The following is a 19,282-nucleotide window of genomic DNA, read 5'->3' on the forward strand; positions in this document are numbered from 1 at the left end:
GTCAATTTAAATCCTACAACAAGATTTAAACATCATTATATAACATGCTAGGCTTTTCCCCCACTGACCTGAACAAGACTGAAGGAGATTACTATATATATATATATATATATATATATATATATATATATACACACACACATACATACACACACTGTATATATGTTCATCTTTTTTCTCAAGATTATTATTTCTTTATTAAATACCAATCATTGTACGAAAAAAACTACATTTTCCAAGTAGTGGCATGAGTTCTTAACAACTTAAAGATCATTATTTTGTAAAAGACACAATACAAAAGCAGGCAAGTCTTATGAGTCACTGAAAATATAACATGCACACTCTCAGAATCGCACACACACACACACACACACACACACACACACACACACACACACACACACACACACACACACACACACACACACGATGTACGGCGAGATTTTCAACGTTGTTAACAGATATTGACCGGACGGGCAGACAAAAGCAAAGCGCTGTACATGTGGAAGCAAATTGTGCTGCTTTGAAATGCTCATTCATACACACATTATTCCAACAAAGGTGATCGCCATAATTCACAGTCTTGTGGGATTTCACGCGTGTCATTCTCTGTTGGATGTAACAAAATAAAAAAGAAATAAAAAGTCCACCGGTGAATATTCTTTCATTTGTGTAAAGGCAGTCCAAAGTCCAATGCCTAGCAGGAGTCATCGTGAAGCATGATGTTGAAAATTGTTCATGGATCAAACAGTATTTTACTGTGCTTTTTAAAATCTCAACATGATGACATCTTCTTGTCATCTTACATAAGGCAGGAGTGCAAGTGAGGACAATACACCACAAAACAAAAAAAGGGGGCCAAAGATTGTTTCAGGATGGATTTTTCTTCTTTTAAAGGAATAGAAATAGGTTTATTTGATTTCTTGCCGAAAGTTTGATGTGAATATTAGTACCGCTCTTATGTCTGTATGGTTAATATGAAGCTACAGCAAGCAGGTAGCAAGTAGCATAGCACAAAGACTGGAAACAGTAGGAAACAACTAGCCTCTGTCCAAACTTAAAAAAATCTGCCTACCAACACCTCTAAAGCTCACTAATTAACACTTTCTTAGTTTGTTTAGTCTGTTCAAAAATAATAATCATCTCCGGTAAATCCACAACTTGTAATTTTTACACTTGAGATGACATATGAGATACTACTTGTTAATTAGTAAGCTTTAGAGATGCTGATAGGTGGACCTTCGGACAAAGCCAGGCAGGTTGTTTCCAGTCTTTGTGCTATGCTAAGCTAACCAGCAGCTGTTATACAAACATCTAACTCTCTGCAAGAAAATGTTTCCCAAAATGTCAAACTATTACTTTAACTTCAATCATAAAATGTCCTTAACATTCAATGTGAATGCCTTCAGAAAAACAGTTGTCTCCATCAGACCACCAAGAGACTGCTGGTCACCACATGAACAGATAATCTGTTCACACAATCTTTAATAATCCCTGCAGTGAACTTCTCAGCTGAGATAAAATGGAGAGGGTCAATTAAATTCCTTCAATTACAATATTTAACAACAGCGAGGACCATAAAAGGCACGCAGCTTTTGAGGGCACAACTGTTTTCCTTCGTGGTCTGGGCGGTTTCACATCAACAGAAACGGTGTGGTCTCATGTTGTTCTTTTCAGTAAAAAAGAGAATTTCCCAAGAATTTTCTACAGGGCAATAACTTCAAAAATATGTTCAAAGTTTGTGCGTTTGTGCTTGGAGAAACCTTCTAACAGGCACTTTATTAAGACCATATTACATGATGTTTGTGCTTTAAATTGATTTTGGATATCAGCTTGTAATCTGAAGACAGGATGTCTCATTTTAGGCTCATTCTGCAAAATACGGCACTGCAAAAAGGTTAAAATTACTCAGGAGTAAAGGAATGTCTTTCTGAGTGTACTATATGTGATGACAAAGAGAAAAGGGGATTGGGTCTGAAGACTATTGCTGACATGGTCCCACTCAACATGCACATCAATAAAGCATGTTAAAGTTGTGTGTGTAAGGTGATTGCTTGGATGAGCCAGGAGTTCAGGAGGAGCAGGATAATCGCTGAAACACATACATTGGGGTGTAGCGGTCACTCTCTCAGTCATAGCTGGGTGGAGGATGTGGTACTTCTGACAGTTTTAAGAAGCAGTTCACATACACGCCGCCCCCTCTGGAAGACAACTGAGCTGCTTTTCAATTATACACCGCAGGTACGTATACCTGCAAGTACAAACATACAAATGCAGAGAGAAGAATTAACTGTGTGTGTCTGTGAAGATACATTTAATAATAATTAAAATATTATGTTTTGTAATCTCATAACAGCTGATGCACATGTAGAAGACTGTGGCCATTATGGGCAAAACAAGATGGTGAAGTAGAATACATGCAGTATTTTCTTGTACCTTCTTCTGAGTTTCTGCACCTCTCTGTCCTCCTCCTCCTTCAGTTTGGTGATGAAACTCTGCAGGACAGGCATTTCAAACTTGATATACTGTGCCACCTGGTGGAAGGGAGGAGAAATATAATGACAAAGCACAAAAAAGAGAGACTAATTTGTGTATCTCCGTCACAATAAATCTAGTGACTTACATCATATGTGACTTCTTCTCCGAGGTCTTCTTCCATGAGGAAAACCTTGCAGACCTGCTCACATGGACCCTGAATCACTCTCAGCACCAGAGGATAGTCACTTCGCTTCAGTTTCACACGCTCTGAAACATCAACACATCCACATAGGCATTGGTTAACGGAGCCAAAATAACAACTAATATACATATATACCGTCGCAATGAACTGAATAATTCACACTCACCTCCACTTGCATGGACGAGGTAGAGGGCAAAATCATCTGGGCTGTTTTCAATTTTAAACTTATTGAGGAGAACTCGAAGCACCTGAGGTGTCCTCATGCAGCTGTTGATCCGAACATTAGTCATTGAGCCGAAAGCAGGAGTAAACACTGATGTCTGAGAAAAAACAAAAAAAACATTTGAACATGAATTTAGTTTCCTCTATAACTTTATGTGTGTATATTTGTGTACAGATATACACACACAATTGCTGCCAAATCCAGCATCTGTTTAAATGTAGCACATAAACTCTCTGAAACTAACAAACATATACATTACTTGCATACATTTATCAGACTTTCTAGGGATTCAGTGGCAAACACTTGGGGCTGGCATCACCTTATGGTTGTAGAAGTGTCCATTAATAGAGAAGCGATGGCGTCGAATTTTCCTCTGGTCACTCGGTGACCGTCGCTGGCCCCGTCTCAAGACGCCCGCATCGCTCTTCGTTCTGAGGAGCTGAGCAGAGCTCTCACTGTCTTCTGTCCAATCAACAATCATTAATATCAGTTATTATTCAGTGTCTTAACATGAAAAGAAACTCGTTGACTTATCTTTGATTAAGAATGAACAACAGTGACTATTCCTGCGAGAAAGACTGTGTGTTATGTGCTAAGTGTTACGTTTAAATGGTCAACATCTTCACACTGAATTTAATCACACTGACATCATGACATTACCTGTAAACAACTGGAAACAAGAGAGTATTTCTAATATTCAGATAAAGACAGGATGAAGCAAATATGGGAGACATGCGATATTTTGTATCACCATTGTCATATTCAAACCTCCTTTAAGGGTTGAAAAAAACCTCTAAAATGATCTCTGGAGAAACTACAAATAAGACTTTAATTTCTTCCTCACGCAAAGTCGCCATGTTGGAGATAAGAGGTTTCCACCCAACAGTGATGGTATGTTTTTATAAAGCAGCTGAGGGTTAATTAGATATTTGGTCCACAGTTAATTTGATCTTAGTCTCACTTAGCCAGACCTTCCTCCAGCGCTGCGGAGGAGGGTCTGGCTAGTCCACATAGCATTCTGGGATGGGAGAAAAATGTGCTCTGGTTTAATGGCATTTCTTCAAACCAATCACAATCGTCATGGGCAGCGCTGCGGTAAAGCTGCGGTGCCACTGCAAAATAGCCTCGGGAAGGAACTTGTTTTGGTGGAACGTGTACGTTCAAAAGGTGTTTTAGTCGTGCAACAAAAAACTCAGATTGGACAGATAGTCTAGCTAGCTGTCTGGCTTTACCCTGCAGAGATCTGAGGAGCAGTTAACCATAGTCCTCATTAATCGCCTGGAGTTTAAAATTCTAACACAAAGAAAACGGAAAGTAACGGACATCTGGCTGAAAAGAGTGAAATCCCGCGGAAGGCAACGGAGCAATCCTGGAAGTGGAATGTCTTGGATATACACTTATTTGATCTTAATGACGTAATGCTATGTTTCTTTTTTTTGTCTTGGGAACTGAACAAAGCTAAACTGTATTATTTATTAATTCAGTTGTTTTGGGATTGATGTATGATGTTGTTCACTTGATCATTATTATAGCCAAGGGAGTGATATACAGTATGCTACCATATTTATACTATCAATAAAGCCTCTCACCTTCTGCCTGCTCTTCCATCACACCGTCGTCCTCTGGTTGGCTGTCAGGTTCTGTCACTTCCACTGTGGGTGGGCTCTGCTGTGTCATTTGTTGACCATCTGTGCTGTTGGGGGAACTTGAAAACGGAGACAATAGAGAGTAAAAGATGAAGAGACTGTAAAGATACAGCCGAAAATATTTTGTAGATACAAACTGGCTGTAGATCAAAAACACTTTGATTGTTTTTGAGACAGAAGTGAGGGGAGTTACAGTACAGAATTGTGCAGTAAGTCATAATGTCAACAGTGTCAGACTTTAACTTTGGAGTACAACATTACAATAGCAAACACTGATAAAGAGCTGGGTCTTATTATACGATTTCCTGCCAAGCAGCAGCATTTTGTTAACCACTTATACACATCCCTGTTGGTTAGTTTCAGAATGTGACAGCTGTTCCTCTTTGTTGATACAGTTTTTCTGTGTTCTGTGAGAGCATTTCCTTTGATATTTGAAGTAATTTTGCTTATTTATGGAGAGAGGTCGTGTGTATATTGTTTTGAAAACTCGCAGTTCAAAAAACTGATAGTCAGACCTGTTTTTTTGTTGCTAACTGGTGTCCAACCTAATAAAAACTTTACAGCTGTGGTGTTGATGTTATTTAATCCATTTCCTGTAAATTAGCTTCTAATGATGAATGGGATTACAGACCTGAAAATGGGGCTTCAAACCTGTTGACACAAATTTATCTGTGCGGTAGCCTGGGGCAAAATCCAAAACTGAGCCTGGGACGTGGGTTAAAAGGTTCACTTATGTCTAAGGACCATTGCCAAAAGGATTTAGCAAACTGTGGAAATCAATTATTTAATTTAACTTCATTATTCATCAGACAAATGAGACATAATCTTTAACTGCTCCCCGGTGACCCGCTGTGTGTCACCATTTCCGGTCAGCGATATGTAACAGGATCTGTCTGGATCTCTCACCCTTGACTGTCCAGATTGCAACCCGAGTGCCAGGACGTAGAGGAGGGGGGCGGTCGGATCCGCTCGTGGTCATCCTGCATCTGAAGCCTGATTGGTCGCCGCAGACCCCAGAAGATATTCAGCAAGCCCTCGACAATCAGCTCCCCCTCTTCCTGTTTAGAGAGAGGAGCTGTGGTCAATGCACACGCACATCATTGTGTCCGTCATTGACATAATACATTCCCTAGCCCCTTACCCTAACCTTAACCCTTACCCTCACCCTAACCATAACCTAATTCTAACCCTAATCCCAAAACCAAGTCTTAACCCTCAAACAGCCCTTTAAACTTGTGGGGTCCAGCATTTTGGACCCACAAAGCTGTCCCCACAAGTATACTGGACTCCCGGTTTTTGGACCCTACGAATATAGTTAAACAAGCCCACACACACACACACACACACACACACACACACAAAACTGTAAATACCCACCTCTCTGTGTCTGAGCTGCAGATTCTGTCCTTCATAGTAGAGGTTGTACGTCTTCAGATGTGAGAGGACGGTTGCCCTGGAGACAGAGATTTTGAGTCACTGAGCAGGAAATGCTGTTTAAAAAGGAGCATGCCACTGATTTTACATGTTTTATTTAATTAAAAATAAACTAATAAAAAAATCTACTTTAAATATGCTAGAGAAAGGTAATTATGTTTGACTAAAGAATCCCAATTTGCCTGGCTGTCTGTATCCTTAATATATATATATAAAAAAATCTTTTTTGAAGTTGGTGACCATCTTGGTAGTTTTATAGTGTATTGTGAGGCTACAGTATGAGGGCTGAGCACCATGTGGTACTCACTTATACCTAAATCAAGTTGTTACATACTACATCAATCAAAAAATGTATGTATGCTTGGAAAATGGCCAGCGGTAAAGTATGCAGAAGTTTGTTATTAACAGGCTGAAACTTGTAAAACCAGAGTTGTACTTTAACTATTTGACACACTGTTATTTTAAACCATAGAATGAATATTTTAACAAACACATACCAAAGGTTAATGAAGGGTAAATAAACTGGTATATGCAGGTGTTTGTATATATATATGTGTGTGTGTGTGTGTGTGTGTGTGTGAAAAACAGCGAGTTATTTAATCCTTACTTCCTGATGAACTTGTTTTCTCCAATCTGAACCCCGTACTCTGTATCATCCATTCTCAGTAAGCATGAGAGGAGCTGAGAGACAAAGAAGCAACACAGAGTTACTAGATTTTCATCCATCTGATCTCAGTCTCATGACTCCTCATGACCAGCAGCGAGCAACATACATGAAAACAAGAAGCCTGGAGAGGAGTAGATTAATTGCAGGAAGAGAAAGAGGTAAAGCTCCACAAAGTAAACAATACAATCTAATCATATCTAGTTTCCAGTCAATGCTTTTCCTTCAAGATACAGATCAACTCATAGTTAACAGTTTAAACATTTGGTGTGTGATGGAGTGAGACAGCTGCTCTCCACACTCTCTTCCTCTTGCCTACAATATTTCTTTTCTTTCCTGTCACCCCTTTAATTCTCTCCTCATGTCTTTGCCTCTCTGCACACATGCAGCTGTTTTAAATGGCACTCAGCCATCACCTTGTAGAGTTTTTCTTCCCTCTTTGCTAAATGTTTGTGTGTATCTGTCTTTGTGTATCTGCAGAGGAGGCAGGACAGAAGCCCCAGGAAGGTGATAAACAGGTGGAGGACACATATGCCACCCACACAGCCAAATCATTTCAGCTGCTTAAACATTTATCTCTCAGCAAGCTATCATATGCATTTATCTATCATATTTGTATCTATACACAGTGTAACATAAATGAAAATAGGAGGACACTCCACCAGACCTCCACCAAGGCATGCCCTATCTCAAAAAGGTAATGCAGTGAGAATTTTACTAGGGAACTCATTTTCCTGATTATTCCGACACCACATGAATGCAGCACAAACGCCCTATCGCGCAGTGTTAACGAAAGTTAAAAATAAATTTGTATATCTGCCCCGTGATTCGGGTCTGCTCCAAAGTTTAATGCGTTCTTCCTTGGCCCATGCTACACCCTTCCACCATGTTTCATGAAAATCGGCAGTAGTTTTGCCGTAACCCTGCTGCCAGACAAACAAACCAACAAACAAACAAACGGACAAAGGGAACCGAAAACAAACAGGGCCTAACCTCCTTGGCGGAGGTAATAATTGAGGAAAGAATTGACGACATTTCACGACTCATCCAAGAGGATTCATCTCAAACTCTAGAAGTTTGGACTTTCTATTCCCTGGACAACTAAAATAAATATTGTTTGCTCTTTCTTTGTATTAGACTAGTCATGTTTGTCCAATGTCCAATATAAAAAAAATTATAGAATGGATTGCCATAACATTTGGTAAAGACATTCATGGTCCCCAGAAGGTAAATCCTACTGACCTTTCTGCTGGCGCCATAATGAGGTTGACAATTTTTAGTGAAATATCTCAACAAATACTGGATGGATTGCTATAACATTATGTGCAGATATTCATGGTGTTAATGGCTTTGGTGATCCTCTGACTTTCCCTTAAATATTTCAGTTATCCAGTAAAATACCTCAACTACTAGATGGATTGGCACACAATTTTGTTGAGACATTCATGGTTCCCAGACAATATATCCAAATTAATTTGGTGATCCCCTGACTCCTCTAGTGCCATCATCAGGTCAAATTTGTACAGTACTGGACCTGCTGAACATCAGCTTGTTAGGATTATTGTTGGGAGTATGTTAGCATTTACATGTAACCCTACAGTTTATTTTCATATAATATTAATATAAATTAGCACACTTTTAAACTTGTAAATACTGTGTAATCCACCACAGTAAACATCCAGTCTGCATATAGCACATTCAGTGCCTCTATAACATATCAACTAACAAAGTATTAATACTACAAGTCAGAAAGTCATTACTGCAAAAATACATGTGGTATAAATGTCAGTTACAAGACTACAAGTGGTCTTACCGTAGTGAAGACTGTGTGGTCTTGTTGAATCACCAGAAAGAGGGAGCTGCAGATGTGGAGAGAGAGAGAGAGAGAGAGAGAGAGAGAGAGAGAGAGAGAGATAGTTAAAGGTTAAGGCAGGTAGACTCTGTATGTATCCTCAGGTATTAACAGTTTTGTCACTCAGGTGTCGGTTTCAAGCGTCTTTTCTTGTGAGTGTGACAGCAAACAGACAAGAAAGAAGTGGGTGGCGTTTAAAGGAAGTGCTCCCCTTCCGTTAAATCACTTCCTCCTTTCAGTCACACAGGAAACTGACACTAGCCCTGATACGGCCTAAAGCTTCCTCAATTCAAGCAGCACAGATGAATTGCCACCCAAACAAAGAGTTACACACACATGAGCACTGGTAGAAAAACTGATAAGACCCACACATAAATTGCCCTCTTTCCTCTTTTCTGATCCTGATTAGACACATACCTAAACATTGTATTGTAAGCAAAGATATTCAAAACCTGACAATCGGAATAAAGTAGCAACTTTAAACACACACTGCTGATAAATAACCTGAGCCTGTCAATCTCTAAAATAAACGTGTTCAGTTTTTGTGGACACATTAAATATTAAACACCAATCAGCCCAGCCCCATGCGAAGGTCTATCAATATTTCAGCACCTATATTAGCCCTGGCAAGCGCTCAAAAGCTCAACCATTCAGCTACACAATGGAAATCATTAGTCTTTAATATCGCAGTCGTGGTCAAGGGCGGCTGTGCTCGTAGAGTCATTAGCGGGTGATGCCAGGGGTGAGAGACAGACATGTGGCCGGCTGTCAAACCAAGACAATGTTGTAATTGTGTGCCACAAGACCAACGCAAACTTTAAGTCAACTAAATTATCATCTGAAAACAAAATTGATCGTTCCCTGATGTTCACTGTTGTAATAAATGTGCACCCTGTTTAGGTTTGCGGTTTGTAAAACATTTTTTTGCAGAATAACAGACTTGTGAGTGTGTATTTTTGACTGTGTCCAAAGGGGATTTTAATGGTTTTGTTCAGGTCAAGGTCTCAGAATTGTCTCAAACCACATGATAGAGCAAGGGGTTTGTGTTTATTGTAATATTGTGACAAAGCTTCATCTTTCCCTAGCTGTAAAGGCTACATTACAGTTAGGTAGGGCTCAGTATAGTTTAAAACATTTCACTACTAGTGCCAATATGATACTAAAATATTTTTTCGATACATTTCTTTTGAACATGTTTTTAATTAACAAAAGAAAGAAAACATCTCAATTGTAAGATGTTATCCGAAAGGTGAACAAAAAGCCTAAAAATGGCAACATATTTAAATCAGCAATTAAGGCAAACAAGACTATGAGTCGGACTAGACATTTGATGCCAATACCTTGTGCTACGATTCCGAAAAAGGTATTGAGTTTAATAACCAGTTCCAGGAACATAACCAGAATTTTAGAAATACTGAGGCCATGATTCAAAATCCCTCCAACACAGACACCAAAAAATAAATTTAATAATAATTTATTCATTTATTATTTATTTAGTTACCTGTTCAATTATATTTTCTGTATTTTCTTTCAAAATTGAGGTCTAAATGCTGTTGTCTAATATGAACTGTTCAGTTTGTTGGCCCGAAAGAACTCAAATTAAAATCTATTGAGTCTAAAAATAATGGAATTAGCCTGAGAAATACCGACCATATTTGAGTTTCGGTTGAAGAACGCAGGTTGTTAAAATCCCAAAGTTCACAGAAAAAATACTAAGGAAATGACCTCAGTGTCCCCAGGTATGTAATGAGGTATTATACTTATTTGGCAATCATAACCACATAACTTATTATGTTTTTGTCAAAGGCCATCTTACAAACCTAGTTTGGATTGGAAATATTGCCTCAAAGCACCACCAGTTACCCTCAAAACATTGTTGCAGTGTTGATATTAAAATCTAATTTGTCAGTATTTTCCAGCTCTAATAGCAGACAATCCCTTAAATTAACATACTTACATAATACAATTTATTTAGCTTTCATAAAGCAACGGCAACTACCTTGGACTTTTGTACACCATATTCAGTGTCTTCTCAAGATTAAAACCTGTAAAATTGTTTTAAATACATTGATGTTTAACCAAAACAGTTCCAACAATTAATAGCTGTTATCCATTACAAATGATCTGTGTGACATTTAGACTGCAGAAAGCTGCGATCTCTGCTTTTTGTTTTAAAGCCAACAGCAGCATATAAATGCAGCCAGACTGACCCACCGCTGACCCAGTCCTGTTTCAGATCAGGGAGCTCTTCTCTGTCCAAATGTAGTCCTAAATGACTCCCTGAATCCCTCTTTGCCTCATTACATCAGTCAACCCTCCGTGTCCATCTTCCCCTCTTTCTCTGTATCTTTATCTCATTCGCCTTCATCTGCTTAGTTGTTTCGTACCTCACAAACTCGATTTGTTTCTATTTTTCTGATTAGGAATTTCTTCTCGTGCTGTCTGGACTGTTTTTTCCATTCAGCTTTCTCCTCCGTCTCCTTAGGGATTCCCTTGTGTAAGACTAGAAACCATCCGACATGCTATTCAAACTCATGACCACAACTTCCTGACCCCCCCAACCCCCTCCACTCTCTCTCTCTCTCTCTTTTATTGACACACACACATGCTCGCTTGTTTTCTGCCCTCTTGCCCTGTTGCCTCTGAACCGCCTCTGTTAAAGTTTTTGGATGAAATGGATCATGAATAGCTCCAAACCTCCTCCTGTCTGCTTTCAAACCCACCACCACCCCTGCCTCCAGCCTGCACATGACTACAGCTCTGCCTCACTATTGTTACCATTGTCATAGCAACACCAAAAAACATCTGAGAACTAGCCCACAACCCTGAGCCAAAAATAGTGTGTGTTTTCTGTGTGTGTGTGTATGTGTGTGTGTGTGTCCTGCTCCTCATTAGGCATACTGGGGTTGTCAAAAAACGTTGCAAGAATCTAAATATGGCTTCCAGATTCTCAAGCTGAAACTATTCCTGCTCCTTAGTTGACTGTAGAGCTGCAACGATTAGAAAGAAGATAGTTATCTGCAACTATTTTGATTTTTAGATTAATCATCATTACAGCAAAATACCCAGCTCTTTAAACGTAAATATTTTCTAGTTTTCTTGGTCTTCTATGATCTTCAGGTTTTGGACTGTTTAAAACTAAACATTTTTAGTTGTCACCACGGGCTCTTTTTGCTTTCGACTGCAGCCCTAGTTGACTGGATACTTTATTAAAGATTAAGAGTACACTCAGTAGCTAGTTTATCAAAAACTAATGCAGTCTAGTATAACAGCCCTGCAAAGAATCCTACCTATAGACTAATGTTCAGTTTATTTATTTTTTTTTTTATTCAACCTTGTGATGATTTTGGAGGCTGCTGTTTAATTGTTGTATTATTTTTAATATTTTGTTCACTCCCAATGTAGGTAGACAAAATATCAGAAACTACCATACAGTTGAATCAACACATATCTAAAACAGTTTCAATAAAAACTGAGTATTGTAACACCATGAAGGTAGACTTCATTGCAGGGCTGTTGTACTGCATTAGTGTTGGCTAGGTGTACCTAACAAACTGGCAGCTGAGTGTACATTACAAGCCAGAACATTATTCACTTTTTGGCATATAGGGTCTGTCCTAGAGCACTGTCTCTGTCTAGCCAGCCTTATGTGTGCTGAGAGGAATCTTAACTATCTATTGCTTGTTATGTAATCTGATTTACTAAGACGTAGGCCTACACACTCCCTGCTAAAGACAAAATGTGATAAAATACAGAATTTCTATCATTTTCTGCTCAAGATTTAGGCTAAAGTGTTACAGAGCATGCATGTGATTTAAACCAAACACGCCTCATATTCGAGATTTTTAGTCGATAAATGTGTCGTCCCTTCTTATTATAAAATAAATAAATGTTGCTATTTTGTATTCAATGTTATACAAACATTTTTAAGTATTCTTTTTGTGCAAACAATCACGCTATCAAACTACACGCTGTCCACGTCGCCACATCAACCCAGACATCATCACAATCAGCCTACTGAGCTACAGCGACGCTTCTGCCCGATTCCTGCCGACTTTTGGAGATCCTATCTCGGCTCACCAAACCCGGTGGACGCAGGCTCTCCGGTTCTCCTTTTCCACCTCCTCCTCCCGTCTTTCCTCTTCTTCCCCGTTAAAGGTGAAATGTCCGTTAACGATAAACTCCTTGTTCAACTCGCTAGCTCTCCTGCCGTTGGAAACAATCACTGGGGCGCGTGCATCAAGGAGGAGGAGGAGGAGGAGAGCACGAGAGGTCCATCTGCTGTGGCGGAGCTCGCGGCAGCGTCGGGTGGCCGGGAGCCAATCAGAGCGCGACCCTGACGCCCCTTTGTTCGCGCTGCGTGCGGAGATGAATGAAAACACGAAAACAATGGGAGCCGAGCACGCGCACACCATCAGTCCCGTTAATATTCAGTGGAACTAGCGAAACCCAAAATGTACTTGAAGTGATAGACGCGAATACAAAATATTGAATGTCAATGTCAAACTCTGCCAACCCATTAAAACAGGTGAGTATTAAGATGGTACACAAAAAAATGTAAAAGTCTTGTAGCAGCTTCCGATAAAAGCTCAAAATAAGTGAAATAATTTTTTGATTTTGGAGCGTTAGTTGCATAAAACAAGAAATCTGGCATGAATTTGGTGAATTCTAATGGCCGATTTTCACTACTATGATGTTTCATAGACTTAAATGATTAATCGATAATGAAAATAATCTTTAGTTGCAGCCTTAATAGCGCACTAATTCAACACTAAAATGTCATATTCAGCAGAAGTCATGTAGCATTGCAGCCCATGGGAAGTTCAATCATTTAATAAAAACACTCACTCTGTGCATTGTGTCCTGGATCAGTAGCCTAGAAATAATGCATTTTTTAAAACTACATTTTACACAGGGACCTCTTTCAAAGGAGGGGTTCAAGATTTTGTAAAAAGCAGCCCCCATATCACAGCCCTAGATATTGTGCAGTAGTGCAAACAAAATTACAATAATTACATTACCAGAAACCAGGGGTGATTCTAGGATCTGACCTTTAGGGGGGCTCAGCCCCTAATGAGAATGTGTCACGGATATAGTGCCTTGCAAAAGTGTTAACCCCCCCCCCCTGCTAAATCAGTTATTCCATTAACCGATAATCTCTGAGCTATACTGAACAACATCATCAGCTAACATTTTTTTGAAACTATTGACACTATGATGGAACTAAACCTGAAACTTTATAAGTCACAGTAATAACGGTCAATTTGACACAATGTTCTATCATTCAGCAATTTTAGTTACTTACGTTTCAATTTGGGTTCTAATCTGTGCCATGAAATTACCAACTTCTTCTCTGGGGACTACCAAGGTTAAACTTTCCAACTACACTCCTGCTCTCCCTCTGACAGATCAGATAGAGACTCAGCCAAAGGCGGGAGTCTGGCACAACCTCCTCCGATTGGCCAACACTACGTTTCTGTTAACCCTTTCCTTGACTGGGTTACAGGTGCATAGCATCGCTAACACAGGATATTAAACCTGTTTCAAGCCCTTTAAACCTGTAATTGTTTGACCTCTGTCACTAACAGACAAGTTCGCAAACTCTAACTTGAAGCACAAAAATGTGTAATTTTTTTTAGGGGGGCTGAGAATCTGACTAGCTACACATTTCAGTTTTATTATCAATAAAGACAAAAGACTGCATTCATTTAGTAACATCTTATTAAATAGAATAAAACATTTCGTTGCTACAGTACAATTAGTTTACACAATTTCTCTTCCAGAAGGTTTAGGAAACTTTACTCCATTAAATATACATTTATTTTTTTCTATTTATAGTTTCTCAGCTTGTTCTTTATTTATACTTGTAATGTGTTAACATGGACAGAAAGCAATGTTAAGAGTAAAAAAATACAATATGAGAAGGTCCTAACAAAACACACAAAAGGATTCCACCACGCCACAGATTCAAAATATGATCTACTTTTTAAATAAAAAGTACAACAAAATGGTGCGCTTTCCAGCATGATTTAAGATTAAAAGTTATGATTTGTTTCTTACAAATATTTGCAAAAACATAAAAATGATGTATAAAAAACCCAAAAAACATTGAAAAATATAAAACACTTAATACACAAAAGTATATTCTTCAGGTAGCACCCCCTTCAAAATAACTGAAAGGGATTGATGTATTGTGTTGTACACCTTAAGGCCACCTTCTTAAGAGCTGTTGGTTAAACTGACTTGTATGTAATTTCAAGGAAGAGTATGTGTGCTTGTGAAATCCAAAGTGTTTTACTCTAACAACTATGTGAGAAACACATATGCACGTTTATAGGATCCTAAAATAGGAAAGCATGATAAAAACTGGAGGGCAAAAGCTAAAAACAAGTGGAAGCTTACTAAGACATGTAATGTTAATTTTGCCGTTTAGCGCTAAGGCAGGTTCACTCAGCTGACAACGACTAACAGGATCTTAATAAGGTGGCCAGCCAGTGTCCTTTCCTGCATTCAGGTCAACAATAAGAATTCCCAAGGAGAAAACCATCTACACTAAACTTTAGAGGACACCAATATATTTTCACTGCAGGACTGAAGGGTTAAACAGAGAGTGTGGAGAGATGGGAGAAGTGAGTGCTGGCTAAATGAACATGACAGAAAACAAGGTCACATGTGCGCATGCCTTGTACTAAAAAATTCACTACAAAAACGTTGAAATGTTGATCTCATTATAAGTTTCTATGACCTGAATTTCAGCTATATAACCATTGCAAACGTTTTATCTGACTTTATACACTGCATTTTGACAGGTGTATCTGAAAATTGTGCCCCTGTACTATAGGGTCACAAAATGACAGCTGTGATTCTGATGTACCAAAATCTGTGACACTACAGAATCATCAAAAGACCCATTTTTGGTAACATCCAAATAAAATGATTTGATATACGCTGTTCACTGCCAGAGCAGAGCACCACAGTCTGAAAATCTTGGATTTTAACTTTGCTTTTGTCCTGGGCAAACGTTTTTATCATTTTTAGCAGAAGGCAAACATCTGTAAGATCACAAAAATACTTTTGAAGATGCAACCCACCCACCGCTGGATAACGGGTAAAAAAAAATAACAATAAAAAGTTTGATTTTTCTACCAACGTTTGCATTATGTGACTAAATCACGAGAGTAACGCATAGAGTGCTGAGGTCAGAACTGGGGCTACAGCTAACCGCGCTACCATAAACTAAGGCCCAAAAATGTTCAATCACAATCAGCCACTTATCTTCAGGTCATCAAACAAGACAACGTTCACACTTGATTATAAATGTGAATAAGCACATTTTAGAGTTTCAGGTTAGTATTTCTCACTCTGATACCCCAATGTTTTTTGGCACCATTACATGTGCAAACAGTACTTGTAGCAAAAAGGCCCTGATTATGAAATTTGACTAAACTATCAAGTTCCAACATTTAAAAGTGTTTCTTGTTTTTAAAACATCATGATACAAAAGGAATGAAATAGAAGCTCACATTAGAAACCATCTTTAGAAAACGCTTCTGCCCCCAGCTGAGTTTCTAAACCGATTGTAGTAGAGCGCGGTCCATCATCATCATCACACCGATCTTTACAGGGCATGAACAAGTAAACTAATAAATATACTTTCAACATTGTGCAAGAGACACCTGCTTCAAGCAATCATTTAACAAACTTTCTGCTCATAAATAAATAAATAGCTTTACCAAAAGAGATAAAAAGTGAGGAAATTCGGGATGAGATTTCAAACTAATTTCTTATATTTCAAAGTTTCTTAAGAGCAAGTTTCTTAATGACAAATGCCAATGCTTTAAGAACAGTTTTGGTATGTGGTAAGAGATCAATAAGGAGGAAATAAAAATAAAGAGCTTTTTTACATTTTGGTTTAGTAAAAATCTCAGCTGGACTACATATTTAGTAGTTTTGTTTTAGCTGTTATCTTTCTCATTGTGCTACTTTTTATTTTGACATTTACTAAGATTATAATGCTGCAAACTCTTTTTTGGCGTTTTTTTTTTTAAATTGCTGTTTTCCCATTAAAAAAAAAAAACACAAGAGGCACACGTTGTGGTCAAATTAGATACTTGCTGCAGGGTCACACCTGGGTTAATAAACTACAGGCTGCTGATGCTCCGAAACTTTCAGTTACTCAGCTAAATGTGCCGCCACAGCATGATCTACAACAGACATGAACAGTTGCTAGACAAACATCAGCAGTTAATTAAAGTGGCATTAGAGTGGGAGGCGTACGGGTGACCGAGGTTGTGAGGAGGAGGAATGTTAGGGAATTAGTCAACATCATTAAATAAGGGAACATTTTCAATGACATCTGCATCACCTGAGAGTCGATCCAAAGAACAAAATTGTATACATATGACATTTAAACTCTCTCAAACCCCTATTATAACATCTAAATACTCCAGATCCAAACAAAACCACCACCTTTACTTTCAGTACAGTTATGTAAGGGCTGGCTGAACACAGCGATGGAAATACCAAGTGGGTTTGGATAGTGGCCGGGATGGATTATGTATGTGTAGGTCCTACATTAACACACATTACTGCTAAAAGCACCCTGTGAGAGAAGATCCACACAGAGGATCAGAGGTATCTGTATTCACAGGATGAAGAACATTTCATTCTCCTTTGTTTTAGTATTTATGTACTATGTACTGTTACTGTGTGCCATTAATGTGGCTTTTGCAGATGCACGGCTGTCAACATCACGGCGGTAGAAGTATTATTAATTAAAGCGGTTTACATTTTGGAAGTGCCTTCGTGTGTTAGAAGTAAAATAAGCAAATTTAAAAAAAGGTTAAAACTTTAATCTAGTTCCATAATTAAGTAAAACAAGTCAAGTTCCATTTGACAGCCAAATGAGACAAGAGTGTGTTTAGGAAAAGTCTTGTTAGTAACTGATGCATAATACTGACACATTAAAGACATGTAAACTGGGTTAAATTTGAGATCTTGTGAATATTAGCACTCTACTACATGGAAACAAGGAAAAATGGGGGATGTGAGTTTCTTTAGGGTGAGATGAGTGGATGTGATGTGCTGCTAAATGGGTCTCTGTGGAGTTTAACTGAAGATATGGGGGTGCGAGCTGCAGAATGACATTCTGCTTTTGAACTCAGTAGGCAGTGCAAAAATAAAATTTCACAATCACTTTGCATGGGTAAGGGAACCTGACAAACCACGTCCATCAGTGATCCAGACGTGCATTGTAGCGTTCAAGCTAGTTTTGGTAAGGCTGTTGGTGTGTGAGCATGTGCATGTCTTTAATGTGGTTGCATAATGAGTTTAGAGGAAAGTTATTCTAACGGAATTTGCATAATCCTCAATTGACAAAATCAAATCTACTCTGCAGAATATGTTTTATAGAATTGGGCAGTCAGCTTCGATTGTTTAATGTCCATCTGTCTCTTTCTGGATTGAAGTGCAAATAAATGTTTGAACAAACCTGTTAATTCTCTTGTTGCATACCCACATGGACACACACCAACTAACTTCCGCATGGCAACATCTTTTATAGCATGCTGTGACTTGCTATAGCATGCCTAAAATAGCATAGTGGGAAGTGGGAAAAAGACTGACACAAGCTAAAGAAAACGCATACTGACGAGGGGGTTGGTGCATCCCATTTTCTTCCACACAATCCCGAATCATCCATCGCTTCTGTCCTCCACTCTCTCATCCTTTTAGTGTACCATCCCTTGTTCCCCACATTGCAGCAACATTTAAGATTTTGCTGCATCAGCCCGTTTGCTATACCCGACTCTCCCCCAGTGCTGTGCCTCCCTCCGCTCCCACTCCTCCCCCCTTCACCACATCCCCATGTCCTTTTCTGCTCTTGCAGGCTTCCTGTATTCTCCCCCACTGGTAGCCTTGGAAGGTGGGGCTGATAGGGATGTACTTGAAGATGGGGTATTTGTGGATAAAGTCCATTCCAAACGGCAGATCATACGATCTCATCCCTTCCAGTTCTGTTGCACTGAGGCCAGCGCCACGTTTCAGCTTCCCGATGCCTCGTTCTTCAGGGGTGCCTGAGGAGAAAAGGAAGGCAGATTAGTCTTTAAGTGTTCCCGGGCCAAATCAGATATATAACCTCCCCAGCATGTTGTGCCCTTATATGTACACCTGTATCTGCTTGCCAATCACAGCCTTTCTTTTTAATGATTGTCTTCCTTAAAAATGTTTTGTGTACTCTAAACTATTATTATCAAAATCATCCAGCCAAAGACTTTATAACACAAAGTAAATTCATGTTTTAGGGTGGATTTCTTTTAACATCAACAGCTTGGCACATGAAAAAGAGTAGATTAAACACCTTACCAGGGATAGTATTGTCTAAAATGAAGGCGACGCAGCCTCCGACAAACATGGCAGTGGTGAGGAGCACGTTCAACACTTGGTCAATCCCAACTATGCCTGAGAAATTTAAAGAGACATGGGCTTAGTAACAGAGTTAAATATGTATTAGTTTCGGTAATTTTTCAGTTCCAGCCACAATACAAACTGACATTCTGAAACGCTAACCAACCTCATTTCAGTCATGTTAGTTGTTCAGTAGATTAATTCTCTCAGACAGCTTGTCCACGACTTTTTAACCCAGAGTAACTAGTCTGTGTGTGTGTTTGTGTGTGTGTGTGTGTGTGTGTGTGAACTTTTATCCTTTGTGTGGGTTTATTCAAAACAAAGGAAGTCGAGTCTGCGTCGTTCCACCTAGTGTTAGCAGTTTTAAGTAATGGTAATT

The 19,282-nt window shown here is 39.0% G+C and overlaps 2 protein-coding genes across 6 annotated transcripts in view; both read right to left on the bottom strand.

The window, feature by feature from the left end:
- Positions 1-178: 178 nt before the first annotated feature.
- Positions 179-12,929, bottom strand: rassf2b (Ras association domain family member 2b). 2 transcript variants are annotated; one of them, XM_031305241.2, is made up of 11 exons: positions 12,580-12,929; positions 8,461-8,506; positions 6,591-6,664; positions 5,927-6,002; positions 5,456-5,607; positions 4,493-4,608; positions 3,223-3,365; positions 2,847-3,000; positions 2,624-2,745; positions 2,437-2,534; positions 179-2,251 (listed from the first exon to the last, which is right to left on the bottom strand). In XM_031305241.2, the coding sequence occupies exons 1-11, from the start codon at positions 12,912-12,914 to the stop codon at positions 2,182-2,184; spliced, it is 1,386 nt and encodes a 461-aa protein (XP_031161101.2). In that variant the 5' UTR covers positions 12,915-12,929; the 3' UTR covers positions 179-2,181. The 2 variants fall into 2 exon arrangements, with proteins under 2 accessions (XP_031161101.2, XP_031161102.1); XM_031305242.2 differs by lacking the exon at positions 12,580-12,929 and adding an exon at positions 12,518-12,536.
- Positions 12,930-14,202: 1,273 nt separating this feature from the next.
- Positions 14,203-19,282, bottom strand: part of slc23a2 (solute carrier family 23 member 2) — a 54,382-nt gene continuing 49,302 nt past the window's right edge. For all 4 annotated transcript variants that reach the window (XM_031305276.2, XM_031305275.2, XM_035991245.1 and 1 more), the window contains 2 exons: positions 18,862-18,957; positions 14,203-18,572 (listed from right to left, as the gene is read on the bottom strand). In XM_031305276.2, the coding sequence (XP_031161136.1) occupies positions 18,295-18,572; positions 18,862-18,957 (374 nt within the window). In that variant the 3' untranslated portion in view covers positions 14,203-18,294. The remainder of the gene's footprint in view (positions 18,573-18,861; positions 18,958-19,282) is intronic.

Source organism: Sander lucioperca, chromosome 2, assembly GCF_008315115.2.
Source record: "Sander lucioperca isolate FBNREF2018 chromosome 2, SLUC_FBN_1.2, whole genome shotgun sequence".
NCBI classification, from domain to species: Eukaryota; Metazoa; Chordata; class Actinopteri; order Perciformes; family Percidae; genus Sander; species Sander lucioperca.